The sequence below is a fragment of the Artemia sp. Qi Xiang Cuo genome, chromosome 1 (assembly GCF_049724085.1).
Source record: "Artemia sp. Qi Xiang Cuo chromosome 1, ASM4972408v1, whole genome shotgun sequence".
NCBI classification, from domain to species: domain Eukaryota; kingdom Metazoa; phylum Arthropoda; class Branchiopoda; order Anostraca; family Artemiidae; genus Artemia; species Artemia sp. Qi Xiang Cuo.
Genome location: NC_142794.1, coordinates 91,004,643 through 91,031,166, shown reverse-complemented (window position 1 = coordinate 91,031,166; position 26,524 = coordinate 91,004,643). Strand labels below are relative to the sequence as shown.

The following is a 26,524-nucleotide window of genomic DNA, read 5'->3' as shown; positions in this document are numbered from 1 at the left end:
ATCTTGACATGGTGAGATCATTAGCGCGGTCAATCCATCTGCTGTTCTTTCTGAGAAACGACTTATTGTCACCTAGGTTAAAAAAAGAGAAGGATTAAAAGGTTTTCCATGACCAAAACATAGTACATACGCCTATTCAAAAACGGAGTGGCGAAAACCAGAAAAAAACGGACTTTAAAAACCTATTAATGAAATTACCTATTGCTTTTCCCATGTCCTCCATTCCAAAAAAAATAGAAAATATTGTTATTTCGTGATTTTTTCAGGAACTTTAAATTGAAGATAAATGGTTATGGCAGAGGACATGCGATTTATATAATGTTTAACAGTGTCCTTACATATTAGCAATTTTTTCTAGATTTGACTCATAGTATGCCGGTTAGTCAAATGGGAAATTATCAAGAGTACTTGAAGAGGGCACCATCTCCTTTGCGAGAAATTGACTCAACTCCCATGCGGCAGCACATGTTTGGAAATCCTTTTAAAATTGACAAGGTAACTTTTTATGCGGGATTTCTTAAATGTAGAGATCTGAAATGTCTTATTTATATGAAGGTAGTCTGTTCAGTTACTGTCATTCATCTTAAAGCTGTTGGACAGACATCTTCGAATTACATATACAGAAAAGTCCATATTTTCAAGTTAAACTTATTATTTCAGACTATTAGCGACATTTTGACTAATTAAATTGGAAATTTTGACCAGAAAATCAGGAGTCGCGAGAGAAAAAAAGTTTGTTCTTAAATCCATCTCTGACAACATTCAGCTTTCCTTCGAGCTGATTGGATTGCAAGAAACGGAGCCATTCACTTTTATTCCCTTTTATTCCAGTTTTATTTTTATTTCAGATTATTAAATACTAGGCAAAAAGCTTTTTAGATTATTGGGAAAAAATTTGAAAACTAGAAAAAAACTCTCTCTTCCTAAAATTCCTAGCCAAGTCCCTCGCAGAGCCATGAGTGAGCTCCGTCTCCGTAAATAAAAACTTCTTCTGGATGCTCCAACTCGCTCCCCTGACCATGAGAGAAACAGAGTATACTTACCAAATTATTCGTACATAAATCGTATAGTTTTCAGATTAGCTGAAAACTGTATATATATTTCATAGTTTTCAGACTAGCTGTTGGCTGATAGAATCTAGTCGATAGTCACCTATATCTGGGCTAACGCCCTAGCGTTGCCTGTAGCAAAGAGCCATAAGCCATTATTATTTATTTTTTCTCAGAGCTATTTTGTATGGTAGGGGTAGTCTTAGAAACTTTGAAAGGGGCTGAATCGATTGAAAATGAAATTGCTAGTGTCCTTTTTGCGAGTCAAAAGTGATGGCAGAGCAACCAACCCCCTCTCGCTCCCTTTTTAGCTGACCTCCCTCCAAGGACATCTGATCAAATTCTTAGATAGCTATTTTGTTCAAAATAGTCTGACGGTCAAATAACTATACCTTCAGGGACGCCATGACCTCTAGCAGCCCCTGGGGCAAGAGCTATAAGTTGTGCATAGATCTATTATTAGGAAAGGGGGAATGTTTGATCCTGGTTGGATCAAAAAACTCTAAGGATATCAAGATGAAACTTGAGGGAATGTTGAGGATGATGTTCAACAAAATTAAAATATACTATGTGCATGCTAGTTGTCAAAATGTGTATCAGCAATATATCAGGATCGGCTGAGGGTATGAAGCGACAACTTTCAGAGCATTTTGAAAAGTTATCAGGGGGTATTCAGCCCCTCTCCACTCTAACCCTTTTTAGATACATTTTTCCTCAATATTGATCAAAATTTTAAGATAGCCATCTTGTTCAGAATAATCAGAAGATCCAACAACTATGCTTTTTGGGATGGTATGACCCCCCCCCCCTTTTTTTATCAACTTTTTTTCAACATTTTTCAACTTGCCTCTTGGTTCCGTAGAGGGTTTATTATTAGGAACGGGGTGAAGTATTTATCCTGGGTGTGACAGAAACGACTAAGGATGTTGAAATTAAGGATATTCGGAAGGTGAAACTTCTGAAAATGTTGAGGGGGCTGTTGAACTCAATCCAAAAACATTATATGCATCCAGATTACCAAATAGACGTATCTGCAGTATCTATGGAACAGCGATAGGGGTATTGACTTGAAGCTTTTAGGCCTACTTCTACTTTGAATTCAACTGCCACCACTGGTAACTCTGGCTACTTGTGACTGATACTACGACTAATTGCGACTACTTGTGACTGCTTACGACTGTGACTACTTGGATACATGCCACTGTGACTTCTTGTGACTGTGATTACTTATGACTGTAATTGCGACTACTTGTAACTGTGACTTTGACTACTTGTGTCTGTAACTGCGATTGCGACTACTAAGACTGTGACTGCCACTACTTGCAATTGTGATTACGTGTGACTGCTTCTGCGACTACTTGCGACTGTGACTACAATTATGAATACTGCTACAACCTACTACTATGTCCAGTGCTATGAATGAGTATCAAACTAGGAGATCCATGAGCGAAGTAGGCAACAGTACCCAGTCTCGGAAATAGTAAAGAATCGTCGGCTCGTGCTGCTGGGCCATTGTCTACGCTTTGAAGACTACTGATGCATCTCGAAGTTCGCTATTACAGCACCGCTGCTTGAAAATTAGAAACGTCGACCTTGAGACCAGAAAAAAATTGGTGGTCAGTGATGAGAAATGACGTAGAGCCGCTTGGAGGCTTCCGCCCCTTTTGTCAGCTTTGGGACAGTGATTGACTGTACCATGTCGAATCCCGTGTCTCATGGAGAACTTCTATTGGAGAAAATATGGATGCCGGGTGAGACGGAGCAGCTTCTGGTTCCCACCAAAAGTAAAGTAAGTACTACTACAGCCACTCCAAATGCGAATGTGATTGTCACTGTTACTACTACTTTTACTGCAAGTAATATTGCTACTATTTAACTAAATCAAAAGACTAAATCATTTAAGTGTATCCAGGCTGTCAAAAAGATTTATCCGCAATATCTCTTGAATGGCTAAGATTATTAAGTTTAGAATTTCATGAAATGTTTAGGTGAATGTTGAACTATACCGAAAGACTTCATGTGCACCCATATGGTCAAAAGGCCGTATCTGCATTGTCTCAGGAACTACTAAGGGTAACAAGTTGAAACTTTAAAGTAGAGACGAAATCACAATTATGAATTCTGTATTTACAAATATTACCAAAATTTTTAATCACCATGTATGGAAATTTGATTTACCTAGAATTATCACAAATATTTTGTATCGGTGAATTTTACCGTTGATATATGTTGTATTTTCGCTCTTCAAGCACCAGAAGGTGCAGGGTGTTATTTTTGCTTTGCTGAAAACAAAACAAATACCTTGAATCAACTCTTTAGACTAGTCATTTAGTTCTCTGTTGATTTGAAAACAGGAATCAGCTTCTGGAAGTCATCTATACTCCTAAAGAAGAAAAACCTTATACTGCAAGCTTAAATGTCATATTTTAGCTGTTACTTTTCATAATGCTACGAGGATCGTATTTATGTGTGTTTGCTTTAACTAATAAAATGTTGGTTCAGATTTTTTAAAAGGCAGGCGGTAAATAAATACTTGCGATTTCTAGCTTTCAAGGAAACACTTTTCAGAAGTAAGCCTAAAGAATATGGTGCTAGAGAACTGCGGTCCCCTTCACTTATAGCGTGGAATGATTGTCGTGTCATAAGATCAGTACTGTTTTGCCATTCTCTTATGCCATTGTTTTCTTTCTTTCGAGGAAAACTGGTTTGCGGTTCTGGCTTGGTCATTGAAACACGCAAGAGCCAAGGTTCTTTTAAGAAGTTCGGGATTCATGTCAAATCGATGAGTCTAGAATCATATTTTGGAATGCTGTAGATAACTCTTACTTAAGAAACAGCTGACGATTTTATTGATCCATAAGTCTACAGTCTAGCGTATGACTTAAAATAGAATATTATAGTTTATGTTAAAGAAGCTGCAATATTCCAAGACTGCAAGACTGCATATTCGAAAAATTTTGGTTTTGAATCACTTACGGATATTCTTCTTGATCTTGGCTAAGGGTGTGCTTTGCTTTGTTTTTTCTTTTTGGCGTCGTCCGAAAGATGTTGTAGATATATTAATGTTAGATTTCCTTCGTGAAGTCGTTATTGGTTCGCCCGAGGCACGTTATTGTTTCGTTACACTTTCGCCTGAGGCACTTGCCCCACGAGTTTAAAGGTAATCTGAGAGCTTTTGTACAGATTCTACAAAAGAACTAATGAGAATCATAGGAACCGTTTTCATGTCTCGTTGACTCCAACAGATTACCTTCATAGGCTTCAAAGTTCAGGAAATACACGAACTTTTGTCTATATCTCTGCGACAAGTTGGCGTCAGAGATGGTGCCGGAGGGACCAGTAATCTACTTTACACCTCTAATACCAGGGATTGGAAATCAAAGTCTGGTTAGGGTTTTAATAGCGATGCCACATCTCTACTAAAAAGTTGGCAGGTAGGGTACACACCAGCATATATTGGTCCTAACATCGTTAGGATTGAAAATCTTCTATACTTATACAGATTTGAAACTGTTGCAAGGTTCAAAGGAGGTGCGCTCCTACCTTTGAGCTAGAAGCTTGGCAGGTCGAGAGGTATGTGCTTTTTATGGGGGCCACTGATTCTATTTGCTACACAAATTACATAAACTGAAAATCCTTGCCAGACTCCACTCCAAACAATTAGCAAAATTTCTTTCTTTGAAATAAAAGATTGGCAATTTGAGGGACAAAGTCTGTTGAAGGGGTTAACAACTTATTTTACCTTTTTAATCATACAGATAAAAAAAAAGCTTTATATGTTTCCAATTCAAATTAGCAGAAATATCGCTTTGCTTAAAAAATAGAAAATGTCGAAATAAAAGGGCAGAGGGTATCTACTTGGGGTCACTTAGCAAATTTATAATTCTATAATAAAGACTAACACTACTTTGTTGATACAGGGCAAAACATCCACCTATCTGCTAAGTAGTTAGCAGGGCGAGTGAGGGCGGGGGGCAACTACAAGCTTTAACACCAATATTACATGAATCTAGTTCGAACAAAGGGCAAGATGACTAGCTTTCTCATAAAACGTTGGCATGGAAGGAGTATCGGCATTAAATCGTTCATCTTGTTTCTATAATCACACAGGTTGAATCAACGGACCCACATTTCTGCTAAACAGTTGGTAAGTTGCAGGGGTAGGGGGAGAACAAGGTGAGTTACAGAAAAGTGTGCGCTAAAACGGGCACTGGGTAAAAACTGAAAAATGAACATTGGGAAGGGCGGGATTACAGGGGACAATTTCTCAACTTATTTCTCAGATCAAGCAGATAGAAAATCCCAATTCCACTTCAAACAAGGATCAAAATGTATAGCTTTTTACTAAATAGCTGGCAGTAAAGGAGGCAGAGCCGTTGGAGGAGCCGTGGACCTAATTTACGGTTCTAAACGTACAGATTGAAAACCATTGCACGAGTCTACTTAAGCAGTGTCCCACATATTCTTCTACTAAAAGTTAGAGGTATGAGGAGGGGGAGAGAGGAAGTTGGTAGAGCCATGGACCTAATCTAGGCTTCTAATAATGTAGATTGAAAATCACTTCGTAAATACCCTTCAAACGTTGCAACACATCTACATTTGTGCCAAAAGTTAGAAATGCGGACCGTTGAAGTCTCCCACCAATAGGGAGGGATGGAGGGGGACACAATCCCATCTTTATACTAAAAATTGGCAATGAAAGGGGACGGTCCGATGTTTTGGAGAGGCCATGTTTTTATGTTGGTATGTGATCATACATAATTTATATTTTTGCAGTATTCAATTTCAAACAAACTGCAACATGAATACCCTTCATATTAAATGTTGGAATGGGAGGGGGGATGGGAATATATAAGCCAGTAGCACAATTTGCCTCAGTCAGAGCTTAAATAGTTTGTGAATCAAACCAAAAACTAGCTAGTTTGCACCAAATCACAATTTGACTCATTTTTACACAGGGTCATTGTGCTATTTCTTTTCCTTGTCAATATTAATGTTAACAATACAGTTCCTAGCCCCTAAGATTTCTCCAGCTGGTATATCGAATGAATGATTTTTTCTAAAACGAAACAAATATCATATACTTTGATTAGTTTATTATAGATTGTAATTCAGCGTAAAGGAAAGGAAAATACCTTGGTTCAAAAGCTCAATTTCTTGCCATAGGATAACTTTCTAATACCACTACTAAGAAAGGAGCAAATTATACGTTCAAATTTCTTTATCAATTAGGGATTTTTTTATTTTTTTTAGGGAACAATTAAAGCTTATAGTAATTTTTAACACAATTTATCTGTAACAGTTTTGGATTTAGAAACAATATGAGATCCCGAATCTCGAATACAAAACTATAAGAGAATAGAACTTTCGGATCTATGTCAAAGTGTTTCTTTTTTTTGGATATATAAATTATTTCAGTAACAACTACAGGAAAACATTTTAATGATGGGGCAATGAAACGACCAACTTATGAACTCTTAGATTTTAGTGTAACATCAACTTGAAATTTCTGCTTTGTTTGATTACCTACTTCGGCCAAAGATACGAGAACTCCTGAACAAGATCAGACAGTCTACTCAACATAAACCACAAAATTCAACTTTAAATCATACACTAGACTGTAGACTTATGGATCAATAAAATCGTCAGCTGTTTCCTAAGTAAGAGTTATCTACAGCATTCCAAAATACGATTCTAGACTCATCGATCTGACATGAATCCAGAACTTCTTAAAACAATCGTGGCTCTTGCGTGTTGCAAGGACCAAGCCAGAACCGCAAACCAATTTTTCTCGAAAAAAAAGAAAACAGTGGTATTAATAAGAACAACTTATGAATTCTTATGAACTCTTAGATTTATACCCTAACCAGATTTTTAAGCCTATTATTAAAACCCTAACCAGACTTTGATTTTCTATCCCTAGTATTGGAGGTGTAAAGTAGATTATTGGTCCCTCCGGCACCATATCTGACGCCAATTTGTCGCAGAGATATAGACAAAAGTTCGTATATTTACTGAAGCTTGAAGCTTATGAAGGTATGATGTTGGAGTCAATGAGACATGAAAATGATTCCTATGATTCTCATTGGTTCTTTTGTAGAATCTGTACAAAAATTCTCAGATTACCTTTAAACTGGTGGGGCAAATGCCTTGGGCGAAAGTTGAGAAGGAATGGAAACTCAGAGTCATAATCAATTTATCAGTCCCACCTATCTTCTGTGGAAGACATCTTTTGTTCGAAGATTTGCATGAAATTCGTCTGGGACATAGCTGTCGCCAATAAGATTGCTTTAAAAACATCTAAATTACTAACCCTTACAACCCAGGTGCGAAATTGCTTAAAAAATGTACAAGTACTACGCTAAGCTTTTAAAATTATTTGATAGTGTCAGACGGGATTTGCCGTGTTGACAATTTCCCTTTTATATGTTTGATTTTTCCACCAATCACCATTTTAGGGTTTACTGTATAGCGTTTCGTTGGTATTCGTTTTGTGTTTTCGAGTGAAAGTCTGCTGATAAATCATGACCATTATTCGTGATGATCGGCTTGCAGCTTTTGAGACCTATTATCTGTATTTTGTACGGATTCCGGGCTAAGAAACATTTGTTTTCATCTAAATCCCATTTTGTCTCTAAGACAAGGGAGAGGAGTTAGATACTTGTTGAATGCCCGTGTTGATGAATCCTGTTGTGCCTCAATAGCTTATACGAGGTGTGTTTTGTTTTTAAAGTTTGATAGGGTAAAGTTGGTTTCAAGCAGAAAAGCTTTATTTTAAGACTGTATTTAACAAAGTGCCTTTTTTTGGACATAATCATTTTAGCAGAGTCGGGGTTATGACGAAGAATCAAATTAATATTAAAGAAACAAATCAACATATCGAAAACTTTTGTCGGTAAACCTGAACAAAAGATGTTGCAACTCTTTATATTGTTTGCTCAGCCTATATTTAGTTCATATATGCTTTTATTTCACATTGCTCTGTACTTTAATTTCAAGAACTGCTGTTTTTGTTTTTAAATTTAATGAAAAAATACTACCGTGGTTAAATAATGCACTTAATAAAGAAAGTTGTTCATTTTTTATGCTCAATCAAGCGATTGTATCACATCGTTTGTCCAAGAAAGGTGTTGCATTTGTAATTGAATTTGCTGACCTTTCGTCACTTCTAATTTGTATGTTGGCTTTTTGCCAATTTTTGTTGAGTCAGGAATTAATTTGTCTTTCTTGAATCTCTTGTCTCAATTTGAAAAATTAGCAATTGATTTTTGTGAAAAGATTACAACGCCTCGTTTGACCAACTCATGGGTTAAAGAGCTTAATGGAATTGTATCTAAAGAAGCAGTTTCGGTATGAATTTGCTGGAAATTCTTCCATGTCAAAGCTGGAATTTGGAAATATCGAAACTTTTAATTGCTGTTTTTATCAGAAATGCAATGCAAGCATTGCTGTCCAGCCATCCAGTGATTTTGGACGAGCCCTAGCCAAACGTTATAATATCAATAATACGGGTGACGTTACTTTTAACAACAACAACGCTACTTTTCAAATAAAGTTAAGCCTAATCACCTAATCCTTGTAACTGCAAATATAATCTTTGAATCAAGTTAGGTCGATCAATAGGTCGTTTTATAGTCAGTTCAGTCCACAAACGTTTTATTGCAGAAAAAAAATGAGTTGGAACCTTATTGTTCTTTTTAAAATTTCCCTTTCAAACTGAATAAAAAGAGGACTGGATTTGATAGTTTTTATTCTAGAATGTTTTATTTCATCAGTGAATATTTTAAATATTTAGAACCTTTTCATGTATATGTTTATATAGAGAATGATGATAGACGAAGCTGACATTGACAATCTTGGGAGCACAAGTACGGGTTCACAAGGTAGAGGCGTTAAGCGACCACAAATTCCGACAGATTCGCTGTCTTCTAGACCTGGAAGACAGGCGCGAAAACCTGGCCCTTTATCCAAGGATTTTGTCTACAAAAGAAGAGCCATTGAAACAATGCATGAAGAAGGGGATCTGAGCTTACCTTACATTGATTTTCCTCAATACTTTGAAAAAGGTAACATAGAGTTTCAATGCAACGTCGATTTGTCTGTGTTTTATTGCATTTTTCTTTATTTCCTATTGCATTATGTCATAGTTTTTTATTTTTTTATTACGTTTTATACCGATACAACGTCTCCTGTTGGCCTCATCATTGACTGCTTTTAATACTCTAATATAAAATGAATATTTATTTACATTTTTAATCGTTGAGCTTAGGCAATTAATAGCCTTTAAGAGCTTTTTATTTTATTTTGTGTGAAAAAAAAAAAAAAAAATTAAAACCGTCGTGTGTTTAATAAAAGTTATAATATAAAAATAGTAGTATGTAAGGTAATAAAAAAAGAAATATATGTCTATATAGCTGGTTATAAAATCAAAAATTTCGTCCAAACGTTTCCATTTTCTTTTTTTCGATTTTAAACATAAAGTTTTAAGGCCACGTGGATTTGTCTGTGTTTTATTGCATTGTTCTTTAGTTCCTATTGCATTATCTCATAGTTTTTTATTTTTTATTACGTTTTATACTGTTACAACGTCTCCTATTGGCACCTGCCTGCCAACTTTGAACTCCTTTTTTTTGTTTGTTTTTCTTTGAAAAATTGCCGAAATTTTCTTCAAAGGTCAAAATGAGCGCCTCACTCAAATGTCTAATTTTTCAGGGGGGGGGGGGAATGTTATAACCGAATGGTCCACCAAAAAGAATGGTTTTCGCTTATCCTTTAGTCAGAGCCTAGGTGCGATCTAAGTTGAATTTTTATAGTCTATACCAAATGGGATTATCTGAAGTTATGAAGCTTCTGCTTTCGAGTGGAAATTTCATTCCATATACAGACAGGAAAAGCTGGCAGCAGTTTCAAAGTGTTTTTAATTATTTCTAATTAAAAAAAAAGCTGGAGCGGACAAAAGATTTTTCGGTATTAATGCACAATCGACTATTGAGAAGGAAACATGGTAAGAAAACAATTCATAATTCAAAAAAATTGTATTAAACACATTTTGAAGCCAGAAAAGAAAAATGAAAGAAAAATAGTTTCAGATTGACAAAGAAAAAATAAAATCCTCGTTTGGTTAATAAACGTTATAATCTAAACATTGTAGTATGCAAGGTAATAAAAAAAGAAATACAGTCTCCACAATTCATGATTAAATGTTGTAATAAGACTGGATAGTTTTCAAGATGTTGCATTAAATTAGAATTTAAAAATATGCAGTAGATGAACTAGAATTTCGTGTAAAAGCTCTACTTTCGATTCAATTGTTCAGACCTCAAATTCTTGCGAAATTCCTGTCCTTTTTTGATGTTTTTTGATGGTTATTTTGATGTAAGTTAATTTTAGGCTTAGATTACATTGTTATAATTCATGCTATCAATTAGTGGGATTTGGGATGATCGCTGGAAAGTTTTTCGAAGGTACTTTATAGCACTTGCTTGAATCACTGGATGGAACACTCGGCTCTATTCACTCTAAAATTAATTCCAGATGTATTCAAGGGAGTTGTTATTAATCGTGGAATTTTTAGCAAGCATAGAACGACCTACCAGAATTGTTTGGCTTATCTGTACAATTAGAAAGCTATGTTGATTGACAGATAAAGAGGGGAGAAGCGTTTGCACTAGATTTACCAAAATGCTCATTACCCCCAATTAGTAATTCAAATAAATGTCATCTCAATGGAGGATGTTGAGATGATATCATTATTTTGAAAATCCTTTTTTTTTGCAAGTTGAAGCTGATTCAGGAATGAGTATTATTATTTCGATTAATGTTAATGATAGAAGATCGTTGTGAAAACAAAGAATTCCGAAAAATAACCTGAAACTTCACAAAATGATGTCGAAAATCGTACCATTTGAATCATCATTGCATAAAATCCGATATAGGAGGATCACAGTTTCAAATCTTGAGTAACAAGGAAAATCCCTTTCACACGGGACGCGGTGATCTGTCTCCTTTTTTTCTTTGCTTTTTTTTCGTTGTCCGAAGAATCAACAAAACTGGTATTTTATGCGTAAATGCTTTAAGTTGGAGGTAAGGTATATCGGAAAAGGCTTCAAAATGTGTTAACTACAATTTTTTTGAATTAAGAATCGTTTTCTTACCATGTTTCCTTTTCAATAGTCAATTGTGCATTAATACCAAAATATGTTTTAACAGACAAGAATGATGAAAATAAATAGTATCTTCTATGGCAAACAATTTGGTCGGGTTTCAGCAAGTCCATCTGTGATAATGGTATTAGCATTTGGTTATTAAGAATTTCCCCTAGACTTTCATCTAGAGGTACAAATATATACACTAACTAGTTACATGACAAGACGAGTTATTGGCGAATCAGCAAGGAGTTGCACGCTGCGGCGGCTAGCTCTTGCTTTAATTTCACCAATTTTTGTCACTGGATCAATGATCCCTTAACGACTACTGACGTAACTATTCGAGAACCATAAAGGTAAACGCAACAGAAATTTTGCCAGCTTGTAGTAATCGGTTCGCAGCTATCTTTTTTGGGTAACTTTTAGTGAGTTATCCATTCCTTTTCACTGACTATGGACTTACGGTTAGAATCACGAAATTTACTTTTGTATACTTTCCATAACTTTTTCGGATTACGCTGAAATTCTTTCGATTGATTTTCTATCGTGTCTCAGCTTCGGCCTTTTTAACACAAAATACGAATTGCATTTTTTTGCTAGTCGGTGGTAATGGAATACATGCCCAGAGTGAGATACGTTATTTTGCACTCTTAGTATCGGGGTTATTCCAGCCATGTTTTCTTGCTCTTGACAATGCGGGATGTTGGGACAGCACTTTTCTGGGCAAACTTCAAGGTGTGAATCAGTTCGCAAGTATATATTTCTAGGGCAATCCTATCTTTTGTTGAATTCTCTTCTAGCAGTTGGGAAGGAACTCTAATTTTGGCTAATAGCTCATTGGGTAACATGAACCGGCACGGCAAATTTAGGCTAATTCCCTAGGTGGTCACTTATGGTGCATTCGTCGTGCACGGGCTGCAAGCGTATCAAAATCCGGAGAACGGATGTTCGAAACAAAATGATCTTAGCATTGGGCTATTAAGACTTTATTATGGCTGTCCCCTCCTCAACGCCTCGCACTTTACGCTAAAGTTTTAATCTTTCTTAAAACTTCATTTTTTAAAACAATAAAAAACTTTAGCGTAAAGAACGAGGCGTTGAGGAGGGGACAGCTCCTTTCATATACGGAATAATTTCTATTCGTTTTAAGTTTTAACGTCGTTCCTTACTTTTAGTTAAAAAAAACTAGTTTTTTTATTTTATTTAATAACTTCAAAAAGCAAGATACAAGTCATTGAATATATATCATGACCATCAGTTACAAAATCACATTACAAAAATAACACTCCTGATAACAGTAAAACTAAATTTGCAATAAATAAAAAGGGCAATAAGCGAGAATTGGATACCTGGGTATTGATTGATACCATTAATAATAAATGAATCCCACAGGCTTAAAACATTACAGAAATAAGCTAATACATCAGAATATACAAGGGAACAAATTCATGGCCCTCTTCTTAGTGGCACTAAGCAAAACATACCATGCTAAGATCATAAATATTGTGGTTCTTTATACTGCCTTTTGTAAAAAGAGGTCCCAACCAAAGTTGTTTTAAAAGCTATAAAAATATTTGTTGAAACAGCATGATCAGGCTACATGTTACATGATTTAATGGACCAATTTACAACCTAACCTTGTCCAACCTTTGTTGGTAAAATCTTGTTGGTAACCTTGAAACCCTTTGTTGGTAAAATCTTGATGAGTTCTGCCATGTGGGTAAATAATGGCTGAACTGAAAAAATCAATCCAAGATAAATTACCAACACCTTTAACATTTTCGGATAATTCTACTTTGTTCGTGAATATCCCTTAAATCACACATTGTAACTTAATATAGGATAAATATACATGGAAGTGATATCTGGGTGTTTTTCGTGTGTTTGGAAGCTTTCTGCAAGTCTAAACTTTCACTCTGTCTTTGGGGTTCTATGCGTTCTATAGAGCCAAACAAATTTTAACTTAAACTTTAGTTTGGCATTAATAAACATAAGAATGATTCTGCTTATAATATTTGGTTGTGTGGGTAAGATATTTTTTGTACTGCTACAACGCTCCAAATATCACACTGTAATCTAAAATTATACATAAACAAAATTTTATGTCGACGTAATATTACCTGTTACATTGTCCTTTTTTCTTAAATATATTGATGCATTATAGCTTGGACGCTTACTTTAGACATGAAAATTCACATTTTAACTTGGATTTTTCCAAAAGTCAGGATTTAACTTTTGACATCGATTCGTTTATAGCTTGCTATATATTGTTCTTGAATGCTTTCTCTAAAGCTAGAATGCTGAATTGCGCAGTATATAGCGGAATAATTGAATTTAAGAGTATGGTATCTTTTGGCTGGTTTTTCTTCAATTAAAAAAAAAAAATGATTCGTATGCTCGTTGGTTGCCAAAAATCAAAGCGGTATTGCTTCTGACAAGACTCAGGTTGAAGCTATCTTAGTGTGTTATTAATATTTGGCTTATTGGAAATGATGATCCATAGAAAGTGTTCAATATAGCACAGATCGAAAAGGAGACTTCTGGTGACTTCTCAGACTTCACAAGTCGATACAATAGACCTGATATACGCTGTAACGAAATCATAAAACATTAGCACATTGTTGTGATTTTTAACAGTAAACCTATTATCCACCTAAAACAAGAAATAAGTCGACACTTATGATCGATCTGTATGTATCTGCGTTTTAAAAGTTTTTTTTTTTTTGTCCTAGGACTCCCGAGTCCAGCTCCGTTCACGCCACCAGCTTCGCCTGCTTTAATTCATTTAGACGATGAAGAAAATGAGCTGAGTATATTTGAGGAAGATATTACCGACCCAGAAATAGAAAATTTTCGCAATGGTTTCAATGCTGCGATAACTAATGGCTACGAAGGTAGGTTTTATTCTCTTTTTTCATTTTTATAATACATTTTTTTCCAAAATTTCAAGTTCAAGGTTGTTATGAGTGCTAGTGTCGCAGGGAAGATCTTTTTTAAATGCTTACGGAGGACAAAGTTCCAAAATTAAGCAACAAAAAAAAACAAAAAAAATAGCAAATAATTTACCTAATGCGAAAACTTTTAGTGTATTTTCATCTTAAATAAAAAAATCACTATTACAATGCTATATTTTAGTTCCTAAGCCAAAAATTATGTTTATGTTTCGGATGCAAAATATTTATTATATTATTTTTGTAGTTGTAGTTATTGTAGTATAATAACTTACACTTTTCCTTGTTCTCTTCAATTGGAATTAAATGTGTATTCAAAAGTTGGTTTGTCATTGTGAAATTTCAGAACAAAATTTTTTCGGGTTTATCAAAACTTCCCTACATATTGGAAGGTTTAAAAAAAATATATAATGGGGAGGTTGTCTCATGTCGATATCCTTTTTCTCCCGCTTCCAAATATGGAAGCTACATACTGGGTTGTCTGTAAGATTGGTCTGGTCCTTTTTAAGTGTTTTAAACTTATTTAAAAACTACCTCCAGCACTTACATTCTTATGCCAAAATAATCCTTAGTTGCAATAGCCATTTTTTTAAACTAAGATTAGAGAATAATTAATGCTTTTGATGTCAGTTTTCATAACTTTCTATGTGACTAATACCAATTCAGTTACAATTTTCACCAATTTTAAAACTAACACAAGAAAGTACAAAAACAATGAATCATCTTTTATAGATTTGAAATTAATCCGAGACAAAAATTTGTGTGTCAAAAGCCTTTACCAACTTAATTTCAACCTACAGGACCCACTTGAACTTACCACTAATAACCTGATCATGTCCCTGGCTTTCTCTTCTTTTTCTTCTTATAAACTCGCTCAGTGATTTTCGGACAAATGGAAATTTGTCGATGACAAAGTGGTCTCTGAAACATACTATAAATTTTTAAAGAAAAACTATGAGCATCCTCAGCAGCATTTTACGTTATCCTTGGACCTAATTATGATCTACCGTATTCTGTTCCTGAGATATTGCATCTTTCTCATTTTGACAGCCCAGATGCTCTTAAAATCTTTTTGTTTATTTCAGTAGTTATAGTAGTAGTCTTAGTAATAGTAGACACGTGTTAGTGGTTGTAGTCGTTTTAGTAGTAGTTTGAGTAGTAATAGTAATAATTGTCATAGTAGTACTAGTAATGATAGAAGTACTCTTAGTAGCGGTAGTTGTAGTTGTAGCATACGTAGTAGTAATTGTAGTATTAATTATAGTAGTAGACTTAGCTGTATAGTCGTAGTTGTAGAAGTGATAGTAGTAGTTGCAGTAGTAGTAAGGGTAGCTGTAAAATTACCTGTCATAGTTATTATAGTCGTAGCCGTAGTAAGTATTCGTAGTCTTAGCAGTAGTAGTCGTGGTAGTTGTAGTGGTACTATGTGCATAGTGTATTGTGGTTAATTCAAGTTTCAAGTTTCACCTTAATAACCTTAGCCTTTATGGATACACAGGATAGAAAAAAACGACTATGTTAAAATTTTGATAGAATGTCTCCGATGGATGGCAGCTAAAAGGGTAAATCACTTGATTCTTAAAAAAGGCACTAGAATTTTCAATTTCCAGTCGAATGAGCCCCCACTTTGAATTTTCTAAGACAACTTCTTCCATAGGATCATTCCTGCGAAAAAATAAATTTGTATACATTGAAGTCTTATCGTTCTTAATGTGGCAGCGCTATATCCATCCAAAAAATTACTATGTGAATATTTTTTTAAGATGGTTTAGTCCAGCACTCTCTGCTTCTAAAAAAGAAGCTAGTTGAGAAACGCTTGAGTGCAAGATATCTGCGCTTTGCCTCTCTCCTTCTAAAAATGTGCCGCTAAACTTTTTTTTTATGACAATATTCATTGCAGCAGGGCACTAATAATTTAGGATCTCATGTGCCATTAGTCAAACATCTATCTATGTTTCCCCTAAAAAGTGGTATGTTGAACTTGCTTTTACAACATTAACCAACGGTTTATCAGGGATAATATTTCTTGAAGAGATCATTCCAAATGGAGGTGCAAAAAAAAACCATTGCACGGAAGATATTTTCCCCAGAGACCTTCCCTATCCAGACTCCCCCTCCCCTGCTTTTTCCCAGATTATCCCTATCTATATATCCCTATATCGCTATCATTGGCTGCTTTACTTCGAGATATAAAAAAATTAGCTTGTATATTTTATGAAAGAATCAATATACCCCCTTAATAGCTTCCCTCCTCCTCATTTATCTATACCATTTATCGTATTCACTCATTTTTGGAAATTTTACCAATCTTTTTATATTTTTTATAATCTTTAGTAGTTTTATGTGATTTGATTTTTTGTTCTTGTAATTCTTGAGTTTTTATTCTTTGTTAATGTGTTCTTTCTTTATTTTATATTAATCTTCGTCTTAAATATTTTCGTGTTTTGATGTCAAATTTTATTTCTTTTCTGCTCAATCTATTTTATTTTTATTTTGGTATTGGAGTTCGGCCCATCTAGGCTTGTAACAAGTATTTTCTTCTATTAAATATCTTGCCATAATGGCCGGTCCAGGAAGAAAATAATTAGATTTTGCTTATGTAATCGAGAAAATTCAAAACTAATAATAATTTACTGTTAAGTAAAATTTACTGTTATTTGAACAGTAATTAGTAATTTTAACTGGTTTTTAGCAATTTCAGTTTTTCCTATTAAATCAAATCCTATAAAATGAATGAATATGTGAAGGATAGACAGGAAGGAGGAACTGAATTCACTCCAAAAATTTCTTAATTCATTACAAATTGCTGATTTGCCACCTCGTGACTTATAACTAAAGAATAATTATGCTAATGCGTAATTTGAGAGTCACATATACTAGCCTGTCGAGTGCCAGGGCCCGAGTGGTGCTCGGGCTCCTGGTACTGTATATATACATAAACTATTTCCCCCCCCCCACTTTGAGTGTATTAGTTTTTCAAGCTTAAATATGACCAAGTTGTACTACCAAGATCAGTGGCGCCGACTTGGGAATCTTTATCAGTCAATTGGCTTTTGAATCGACTTTTAATGGGTGGGATCCTGACTTATGAAAGCCAGCCAGCCATAAGATTTATTTTAACAACTTTTCAGACTTTGTGCCGCCACAAGAGATACCGGCCAATGAGGTTAAGCGACAAGAGCCGTTACTTCCGTCAAATGGAATATTGGAACATAAAGAAACTTTGTCACCTTTGGCAAAGGAAAAGTTGCCATTGGCAAACGGCTTAATAAATCAGTCCAAACCAGATACAATGGATGGAGAAGCAGTCCTTCATAACAAAGACATTCGATCGCGAATCTTCAGGGAAATTAGAAAGCCCGGAAAAAGTAAGTCTAGATTATCCATTTCGGCCTTTATTATTGTTGCACTACTGAGAAGAATGACTACCTGAAAAGTTCTTGTAAATCATACACTTTCTTTTTTTTTTTTTTTTTCTTTTTTACTGATATCTTAGAACGTCATTTAGGAAAGTAAATCAGATTTTTGAAAAATTTGGGGTTAATTGTCTCCCAGAACTTAATCTAATAGTTAATCTAACTAGAAGAGGAGAAGAGTAGAATAGAAGAATTTTATTTTAAAAATTACTATCACAGCATTATCGCCGCATTTGAATTTTACATAAAAAAAGCACTATATACATCTCAAAAGCACTATACATATATATATATATATATATATATATATATATATATATATATATATATATATATATATATATATATATATATATATATATATATATATATATATATATATATATATATATATATATATTTATATATATATATATATATATATATATATATATATATATATATATATATATATATATATATATATATATATATATATATATATATATATTATCATCTTCAGGACGTAACGTTCACGTCAAACATAATTCATTGTAAAAAATACATTAAAAAAAAATTACACTTAGTTAAAAAGTCAAAATTAAAAATAAATAGAAAACAATAAAACTAATGAAATTACATAAAAAATATAATGGTCAAAATTTAGAAATTTTTGTTGTAAATATTTACGAAACTAGGTATAAAACTTCGCTGACCTGTGATGGGCACAGCGTACCGGCTGAAGTTGAAACTATTCTAACTGTAATAACTATCTAACTATAATAGTTAACCTAATGGTCGCCCTGCTGCGAATCTGCTCGGTTTTCCCTAAAGGCAAAACTGTTGTGTTAGAAAATATCTCGGATCCCAGTTTTGCCTAAAGGTCCAGTGGACCTCATCCGTCATGATTCAACCCAAAAATCTCGGTCACTCACACTGCAATTCCAGTGGGCTTTCCCAGTAGGCAAAGGTCATAAAATATGAAGAATCTCAGTCAACCACTTGCCTGCAAGTCTTGTGGACATGGTCGGCAGTCTTTAAATCATTTTTTGGTCTCTAATTGCCTTCAAATGGCTCACAGAACAGATGTGCCTTGACAGGTCTGTCTTGGCTTTACTCTAATTAGCCATGGCTCTATAGTCTTACAAATTCTTAATAGTCAGTGCTGTCCCTCGAATAGAAGAATATAAGTCGGCTCTCTTTTTCCGTCATAAAAATTTTCGAACTATTCAATTAGCTTTTTTAGTGAAGTTAAAGTCTATAAGAACACTGGTTTTTCACCTCACTATTTTTTTACTCTTTCCACTGCCTTGTTCCCAGGGATTTTAAAAGTCAAAAACGTTTCGAAGAATAGAGTAAAATGGAAAATGATACTTTCGATTTAAATTTAAAAATTTGAATTCTACCGAGCATTGTGTTTCTTTCCTTGCTAAAATAGTATTTTAGTGATGAAGAAAATGCAGGTTTTATAAATACCATTTCTCGATTTTCAGATGCTAAGAATCGGGAAAATAAGACATTAGGGTAAAGATACCATACTAAATGCCCTGTGGATTCCGTCCTTATTCATTATGAGATAGAAAACTATTTGGCAAATATTCAGTAGAACTAAAAGAAATTTTGAAGTCAATGGTAGAAGTGCTATCTTCTTGAGAATAAACTCCAGGAAGTTGTACCATATCAAAAACACCAACAGTCTTAGCAGCATTTAGCCACAACCCTAACGGGTTGGCTCCACAACTCAAGTCTATGGCTCTGGCTACGTCTCTGGCTCCACAAATCAATTACATGTTGATTTTGCTATGATTCTGTTAATATTTAAATAGAACTTAACCTTTCATTCATTCAAATCGACGGTCTATTATCGTGTTATCAGGTAAATCTGTTAGTTTGTATATATATATCTATATATATATATATATATATACTATATATATATATGCACATATATATATATATATACATATATATATACACATATATATATACTATATATATATATATATATATATATATATATATATATATATATATATATCATATATATATATATATATATATATATATATTACTTAACTATATTACTTAATTACGCAGATGATATTTTTAATTTAAGTAGATGTTTGTCTCGTATTGAAGAAAATTTTCAGATTCTAGATGATGCTTATAGAGAGATTGGCCTATCTTTTAATGCAAGTAAAAGCGAGATTGTTGCTTTCAATAGGAGAAATGCAGATTGTATAGATCTTACTGTCATATTTGGTGCTCAAGAGGTTCCACTGTCTGACTCCATAATGTACTTAGGAATGCCTATAGGTCATAACATGGCATCTACACGTGCTCGCCAAATAAGTATTTCGCAGAAAAGGCACGTAAGGCTTACGGGGCGCTATCTTCAACTAAAGCGAAATATAATCGACAAATTCGAGCTAGGCTATATAATGCACTGGTGATCCCACACTTTCTGGCTTTATCACCGTTTTGGCATATATTTAGTGTTAGTGATAAAAGAAACCTTCGATCACTTTTTTACAAATATGCAAAATTTCTTTTAAATACCCCACCGTGGGTTAAAAATTCCAAGATGTCTGCAAGGTTCGGTATCACAGATCCGATTGCTGCTGTGACGAAACGTCGTTCTGAATTTTTGGGGTCGCTTGGGCCTAGTAGTCTGGCCATTGAAATTAGTACTTTGTGTTTTTTTGTAATTTTGTCTTTATTTATTTGCGGTTTATAGTTACGTTTGTTTTTGTTTTTTCAGTTTAGTGTTTTTTTTTTTTTTTTTTTTTTTTTTCTTCTTCTTTATACTCCATTCGTGTCATTTGTGGTTTTGTATCGAGTGGGTGATTAAAATTATCTATCTATCTATCTATATATATTGCAGTTACTGCTACAGTAACTGCAAATGCTCCTCCCATAATTCACGTATGTAATTTCATAAAAAGAGACAAAAATATGGATACCCCTCCCCCCAACCAAAAGTTTTGCTACCTGTCCCTATCAAAAACGACCCAGCTACTGCAATCTTGATTCGATGCCTTGCATGTTTGTAATAGCTCTGGAGGATTTTGATCTTTTTTATCCACCCCAAAACGGGGCCAGAAAAAGGGCCAAACGCCATTTATTTTTCCTGACCAATTTGCATGGAAGAGGTGGTCGTAGAAGCTTGGGAATGGATTATTTGATAAGAAATTAAAGGTTATAGTGCCCTTTTGTTAGTGGCGTCAGTTCAAAGACATTTAGGGGGAGGGGTTATTTGTTTTCAATTTTTTCAATGGAGATGCAAAAAAGGGGCAATTTTCAAAGGAAATACCCCTAAAAACTTATTTTCAAAATATAGAAGAGGGAAAAAACAATCTGAAGAGTTTCCCCCCCCCCCTTACCTTACCCAAATTTACACCGTGCCTCTTCAAGAGCCGGAAGTCACTGGAGGTCAACCACCCTTCCTCCCTTGCTCTTTTATGGAGGCAAGGGGACTTCATATTTTTGTTTAGAGGGAGGGGACTTTGGGTTCAACAAACATATTTCTCCGATGTACCGGAAAGCTTTGAATCTGCTAGCCCTAACGGAACCTTAAATCCATTCACGGTGAAGTAGTTAGTTAAATTGAAAGACATTATATATACCCAGGCAAAAATCAAGATAGTGTATCTGTAATACTTGAGAACAGATAGGGAATCGAGTTAAAACTCTCAGGGAGTGTTCGTGAGCTTAAAATATTGTGCTAAAGGAAAAGGTTATGATTGGCAAAACAAATATTGATTCTTCTGGAAAAGGACTGATAATTTTTTATTGAAATCATAAAACTTATATTCGTAAGTGACTGGGTCAAGAAAAAAGAATGTTCGGCACAGACATAAGTTCGAAAAAATTTCATGATCAGCTCGGACTCGTTACTGTTTCATTTAGCCCAGTTTCTCGATTTTGAATACTTTTTTATTATTTCAAAACAAGAGACTAAAAGATTAAGGACGCTCAGAAATTTTGTCTCTCTCATCGACTAGAAAACCCTATTTTTAAGTTTTTGGCCAGTTGGGCCTCTGCAGAAAATAAATTTGATACTTTTTTTTTGGTTGTGTCAGTTTTTGAGGCCGAAAATTATCCCAAAATAACAAATTTTGTTTCTTTGTATTGGTTTGAATTTCAGGGGCATGTAAACAGAGACAAGGGGACTTCAATGAAGACAAACTTTCTTGGACATGAATAGTGGGCCATATACACCTGAACAAAGAAAATATGTTAATAAAATAGGTTTAATTGAATTGTGGAATTTTCCTCAGATTGACGTGCAACTTTCGGGGTAAGCAGACCGGATCAAGCATAAAGAGAGCAAAATTTTGACTATGTCTAATATCTGCGCCCAAGAAAAAGTCAGCTTTTTACGTTGATCTGATCCGAAGCTTCAACATGCAAACCTTCATTAAATTTGCGGATTAACGTAATTCAATTGAAAACATGTACTTCAAGGGAAAGTGCGGTTTTACTGTTTTATAACGCTTTTTCCCCTTTTTTTAGACAACTCAGCAGAACGTCTTTTAATGCATTATCTTCATATGGATTGATTTAAACAAACAGCTACAGCGAAATATGACATCAAAGATTCTTTCAACCAAATGTTGGATTAAGATTCTTGTATATTCTAAGGCATATACAGGCTTGCTGTCAGAATGGCTTCAGCTCTACTGAAGACAAAAATTACGTAGACTTTATTTCTGACCGTCTTAGATTATCGTATATAATGGGACTCCTTGACATTCTTCAAAAAGTTCTTCTTTGTAAAACGTTTTTTTTTTTTTTAATTAACTGCATAAAAAGACGAAAGAAACTGAATTTGGGATTTCAAGGTTGACTCTTCAAGAACTATTTTCTGGAAATCTTGAAGAGGTACAGAATTCGGATCTTCGGTTCTCCAAGAGATAATCTAATGATTCATATGATTCTTTTGTTTGTTTCTTAGTTAACTAGAACATCATGATTTTTTTCTGTTTTTAGATTTTTGGCAATTATGAAACTTCAAAAGATATTTGATTTCTGTTTTTTGGTCACAGTGATCATAATAAAAAAACAAGCCCTCTCTAAAAAATATGAACGGCCCTCTCTCTTTCTCTTTTTCTCTCTCTCTCTCTCTCTCTCTCTCTCTCTCTCTCTCTCTCTCTCTCTCTCTCTCTCTCTCTCTCTCTCTCTCCTTCCTTATTTCTCTCTATCATCTCGGTTCCTATCTTTTCTTTCTTTCCCACTGCATTTTAGATTGTTTCTTGGTGTCGACAAAGAGCGTTGAAAGAGGTAGTTGATAGTGTGGTCGAATTTTTGGAGCGCGTTGTAACATTAGTTAGTATTACGCTTGCTTAATGATGAGTATGGTTGCGCTTTCACCGTGTCAATAAACGTTTTTCTTCTTTTCTTATAGATTTCAAGCCCATATTAAGCCATTTAAAAGCAGGTAAAAGGACCCAAAATAGTCCGAGAAGCTATTTTAGATCAAGTTGTTCAAGAGGCTTTGAGGTTTAAGAGACATGACCTCGTTTTGTTCGTTAGACAAACTTTTTGCTCTTAGTTTTCTGACTTGTAGAAGTTCACTGATATTTTTATTTTATGGGGAAATGATATGTATTAACGATTTCTATTTTGTATTTTATTCTCGTTTCTTTTTCGTATTTTCTTTTAAGCTCACTAAATGCTTGAGGTGTAAAAATCTTTGTGGTAACTATTTAGAGTATCACCTGCTTTTATATACTGTTTTGTTAACATGTTGAATATAACAAGTTTTTCCCCATTTGGGGAAAAGGAGAGAATGCTATTGAATCTGTGCAATTTTCTAAAAAAAAAAAAATTCTGTCAAACCTGTTTTTTTTACGTTATGATGGCTTTTGCCATTTCATTTTGCATTCAAATTTAATTTAACTTTACTATAGGCTTATGCACAAGAGTTTTGCAAGAGAGAAGTCTAGAAACAATGAATTATATGAAACTTATGTGAATTATTGAAAAATCAGGGAGGTAATTAATAAGGGAGATTTACTGGTCGTTTACAATTTACTCGTATTATCTTTAACAATAAGGATTAGTTGATCTCTATTCAAATCAACTACATTGTGCATGAATTAAAGTTTTTTAAATATGCATAGAGCAATAAGTTTTGAAAGACTAGATTATCTTTAAGTCATGATAATTTTTTTTTTATATAGTTAAAAAAAAAATCAGTTTTTCTTTCTTCCTTTTTACCACTTTCACAATTGGAATCTTTTTCATGATGAATAAACTGTATTTTTTTATGAATTTGAAGTTTCTTTTAAAATGTCTTCCATGTTTCTTTTTTTTCGCTGCCTCGTGTGGGAAGGTGTCATCAAAACTTAGGAGGGGCTAAATTGGTCGAAAACTAAAAGTTTTAGTGTTTTTCTTATGGCCGAAAGTATTTTTGGGGGCAACCAAAGCCCATCTCGGCCTTTTTTTTTCCTTGGCACAAAGTAACTTCATGGGTGTCAGGCTGTTTTCACTTTGTTTTCACTTTTCACTGTGTTTTCACTTTGTATTTTTCACAAACTTTAAAAGGCTGGTAGAAAAGCCTTGGAAATTTCATTTTCAAAACCAATCTATTTAAATAAACCCCATTATCTGATTTCTTTCCAAATCCCTGGTAAAACCTTAAATGGGAGCTTGACGGAGCCTTAAAAGCTCCCATCGGCTCTAAATGAGGAACTTGGAGAATTTTTGGTATTTCGAAACACCATAAAAGATATATAATTTGACGTATATATTGTTAAAAAAATTCTTTTTCTTAGATTTTAGGTTGCTTTATGGCCAGGCTACTCCTTACTCACAGTTCGTTGCTACATCCTGGTAGGTTAAATTTGAAGGGATACCATTAATGAAAGTAGTTGATTATTAGACATATTGGGGATGTATTTGTTGATTAATTTAAATTGTTTTGGTCCTGTTTTAAGGCACATATAGTATCCAGAACAACGCCTGGAAGAAGGTGCATTCAACAAAACAGGCTTTTAGACATATGAAACATCTTTTATACTATAGAAACATCTATTAAAAAAAAAAAAAAAAAAAAAAAAATCTGAAAAACTCTAAAAATGTCCTTAATATTAATCAATAATAAAACTTTGGCCAAAAAAGTGAGCAGAGATTATTTTTTTTTAAATTTACTTTCTAAGAAAAGTAAAGAGCAATCTTATAACTTAAGACTAGCGGAAAAAAGTCACAATGATTCAAACTTAAAACAACCAGAAATAAATATAAAAGAATATATGAAACCTGAAATGAACAGAAATTCAAATAACAATGTCATCAAAGATAACAGATATTGATAGAGATGAATAAATAAATCTTAAAACACACAAAAATTAAACTGCATTTTTTAAGTTAAACTTAAAATGAACAGATAATTTCGGAGACCACACTGCCTTTCCATGACGATAAACAAAAGTTCAAACGGGGATAAAATCCTTTTAATAGACAGTGATGATGATATCAGTGATAGAAATTCACAAAAATAACAGATATTTCGGTCATATATACAGCGGCCATCATCAGTAGTAAAACTAAACTAAAACACTTTAAAACAATAGTTTTCGTACTAAATAAAAAAAAACTACATATTGTTTAAATGTCTAATTCTTTTCAAAGCAAAGGCGGAAGCTAGCCTCTTTGACCTTCTTGGATTCGGTTCATTAGTGTCAATGATATAACATTTGGACAAAGGTCAACTACATTGGGTGAATTGAACTTTACTCTGTCAGGTTTTATTAAATTATCGTAGAAACAATTTTGCCCAAATTCACCTGCGTCACGATTCAAAGCAATGTTCTTGAATAAGATTTTCTTTATTTCAAGAGTTTTACGAAAAAATTTTGCTTTAAACCCCGATCCCTAGAAATCAAAGAAACATTATCGAACAAAATAAAATGATCTGGAAAAAGGAAAATATGTTCTTAAAGGGCTGAAGTAAAATCTTCAGACTTAAAATCTTGCTTTAAAGCCGAAGAAATAGAATCTTTATGCTGTAATAATCTCATTTCCAAATTCTGGTTATTGCGTCCCACATATGAGCTTCCGCAAGTACGTGGGATCTGATAGACCCCACTTTGTTTCCCCAATGAAGTTAGATCCTTCCCAAAATTTAGAAAACTACCCAAAGTATTATTACTCTTTAAAGCTACCTTTAGACCATTATTCTGTAAAATTCTTTTAAGTTTTTCACTTGGCCCGGGTACATATGGTAAGGAACAAAAAACATCCTTCTCCGGAGTTGTTTCCAAGACTTCCTTAGAAATCTCTAGAAACGTTTTTTCTTCTCTTTGAAAAAGTCTGGTTAATTAACCACTCTGGATACATGTTGTTTATTAGTATTTTTCTTAGAAAAGACAGCTCATCGAAAAATTTTGGAGAGCAGATACTAAAAATCCGGTCAGTTAAAGAAATGACCTAGCCAAGTTTTACTTGGCGAGCGTGACCGGAACTATAAGATAAAAATCTATTGTTATTTGTCGGTTTTCTGTGACTTTTATATCCAGATTATTTTCATTTTTTAAAAGAAGAACATCAAGAAAAGGAATTTTCCCATCCTCATCTAATTCAACAGTAAACCAGTTTCGGAAGACTTCCTTAGAAATCTCTAGAAACGTTTTTTCTTCTCATTGAAAAAGTCTGGTTAATTAACCACTCTGGATACATGTTGTTTATTAGTATTTTTCTTAGAAAAGACAGCTCCTCGAAAAATTTTGGAGAGCAGATACTAAAGATCCGGTCAGTTAAAGGAATGACCAAGCCAAGTTTTACTTGGCGAGCGTGACCGGAACTATAAGATAAAAATCTATTGTTATTTGTCGGTTTTCTGTGACTTTTATATCCAGATTATTTTCATTTTTTAAAAGAAGAACATCAAGAAAAGGAATTTTCCCATCCTCATCTAATTCAACAGTAAACCAGTTTCGGAAGACTTCCTTAGAAATCTCTAGAAACGTTTTTTCTTCTCA

General features: G+C 34.0%; 1 protein-coding gene across 1 annotated transcript in view; it reads left to right on the top strand.

The window, feature by feature from the left end:
• LOC148956910 (integrator complex subunit 6-like) overlaps positions 1 to 23,819 on the top strand; it is a 75,607-nt gene extending 51,788 nt beyond the window's left edge. Inside the window, exons 10-14 of the mRNA XM_089096845.1 lie at positions 359 to 495; positions 8,872 to 9,115; positions 13,927 to 14,088; positions 17,277 to 17,513; positions 22,948 to 23,819. Of these exons, the coding sequence (XP_088952971.1) occupies positions 359 to 495; positions 8,872 to 9,115; positions 13,927 to 14,088; positions 17,277 to 17,513; positions 22,948 to 23,048 (881 nt within the window). The 3' untranslated portion in view covers positions 23,049 to 23,819. The remainder of the gene's footprint in view (positions 1 to 358; positions 496 to 8,871; positions 9,116 to 13,926; positions 14,089 to 17,276; positions 17,514 to 22,947) is intronic.
• Positions 23,820 to 26,524: the final 2,705 nt, after the last annotated feature.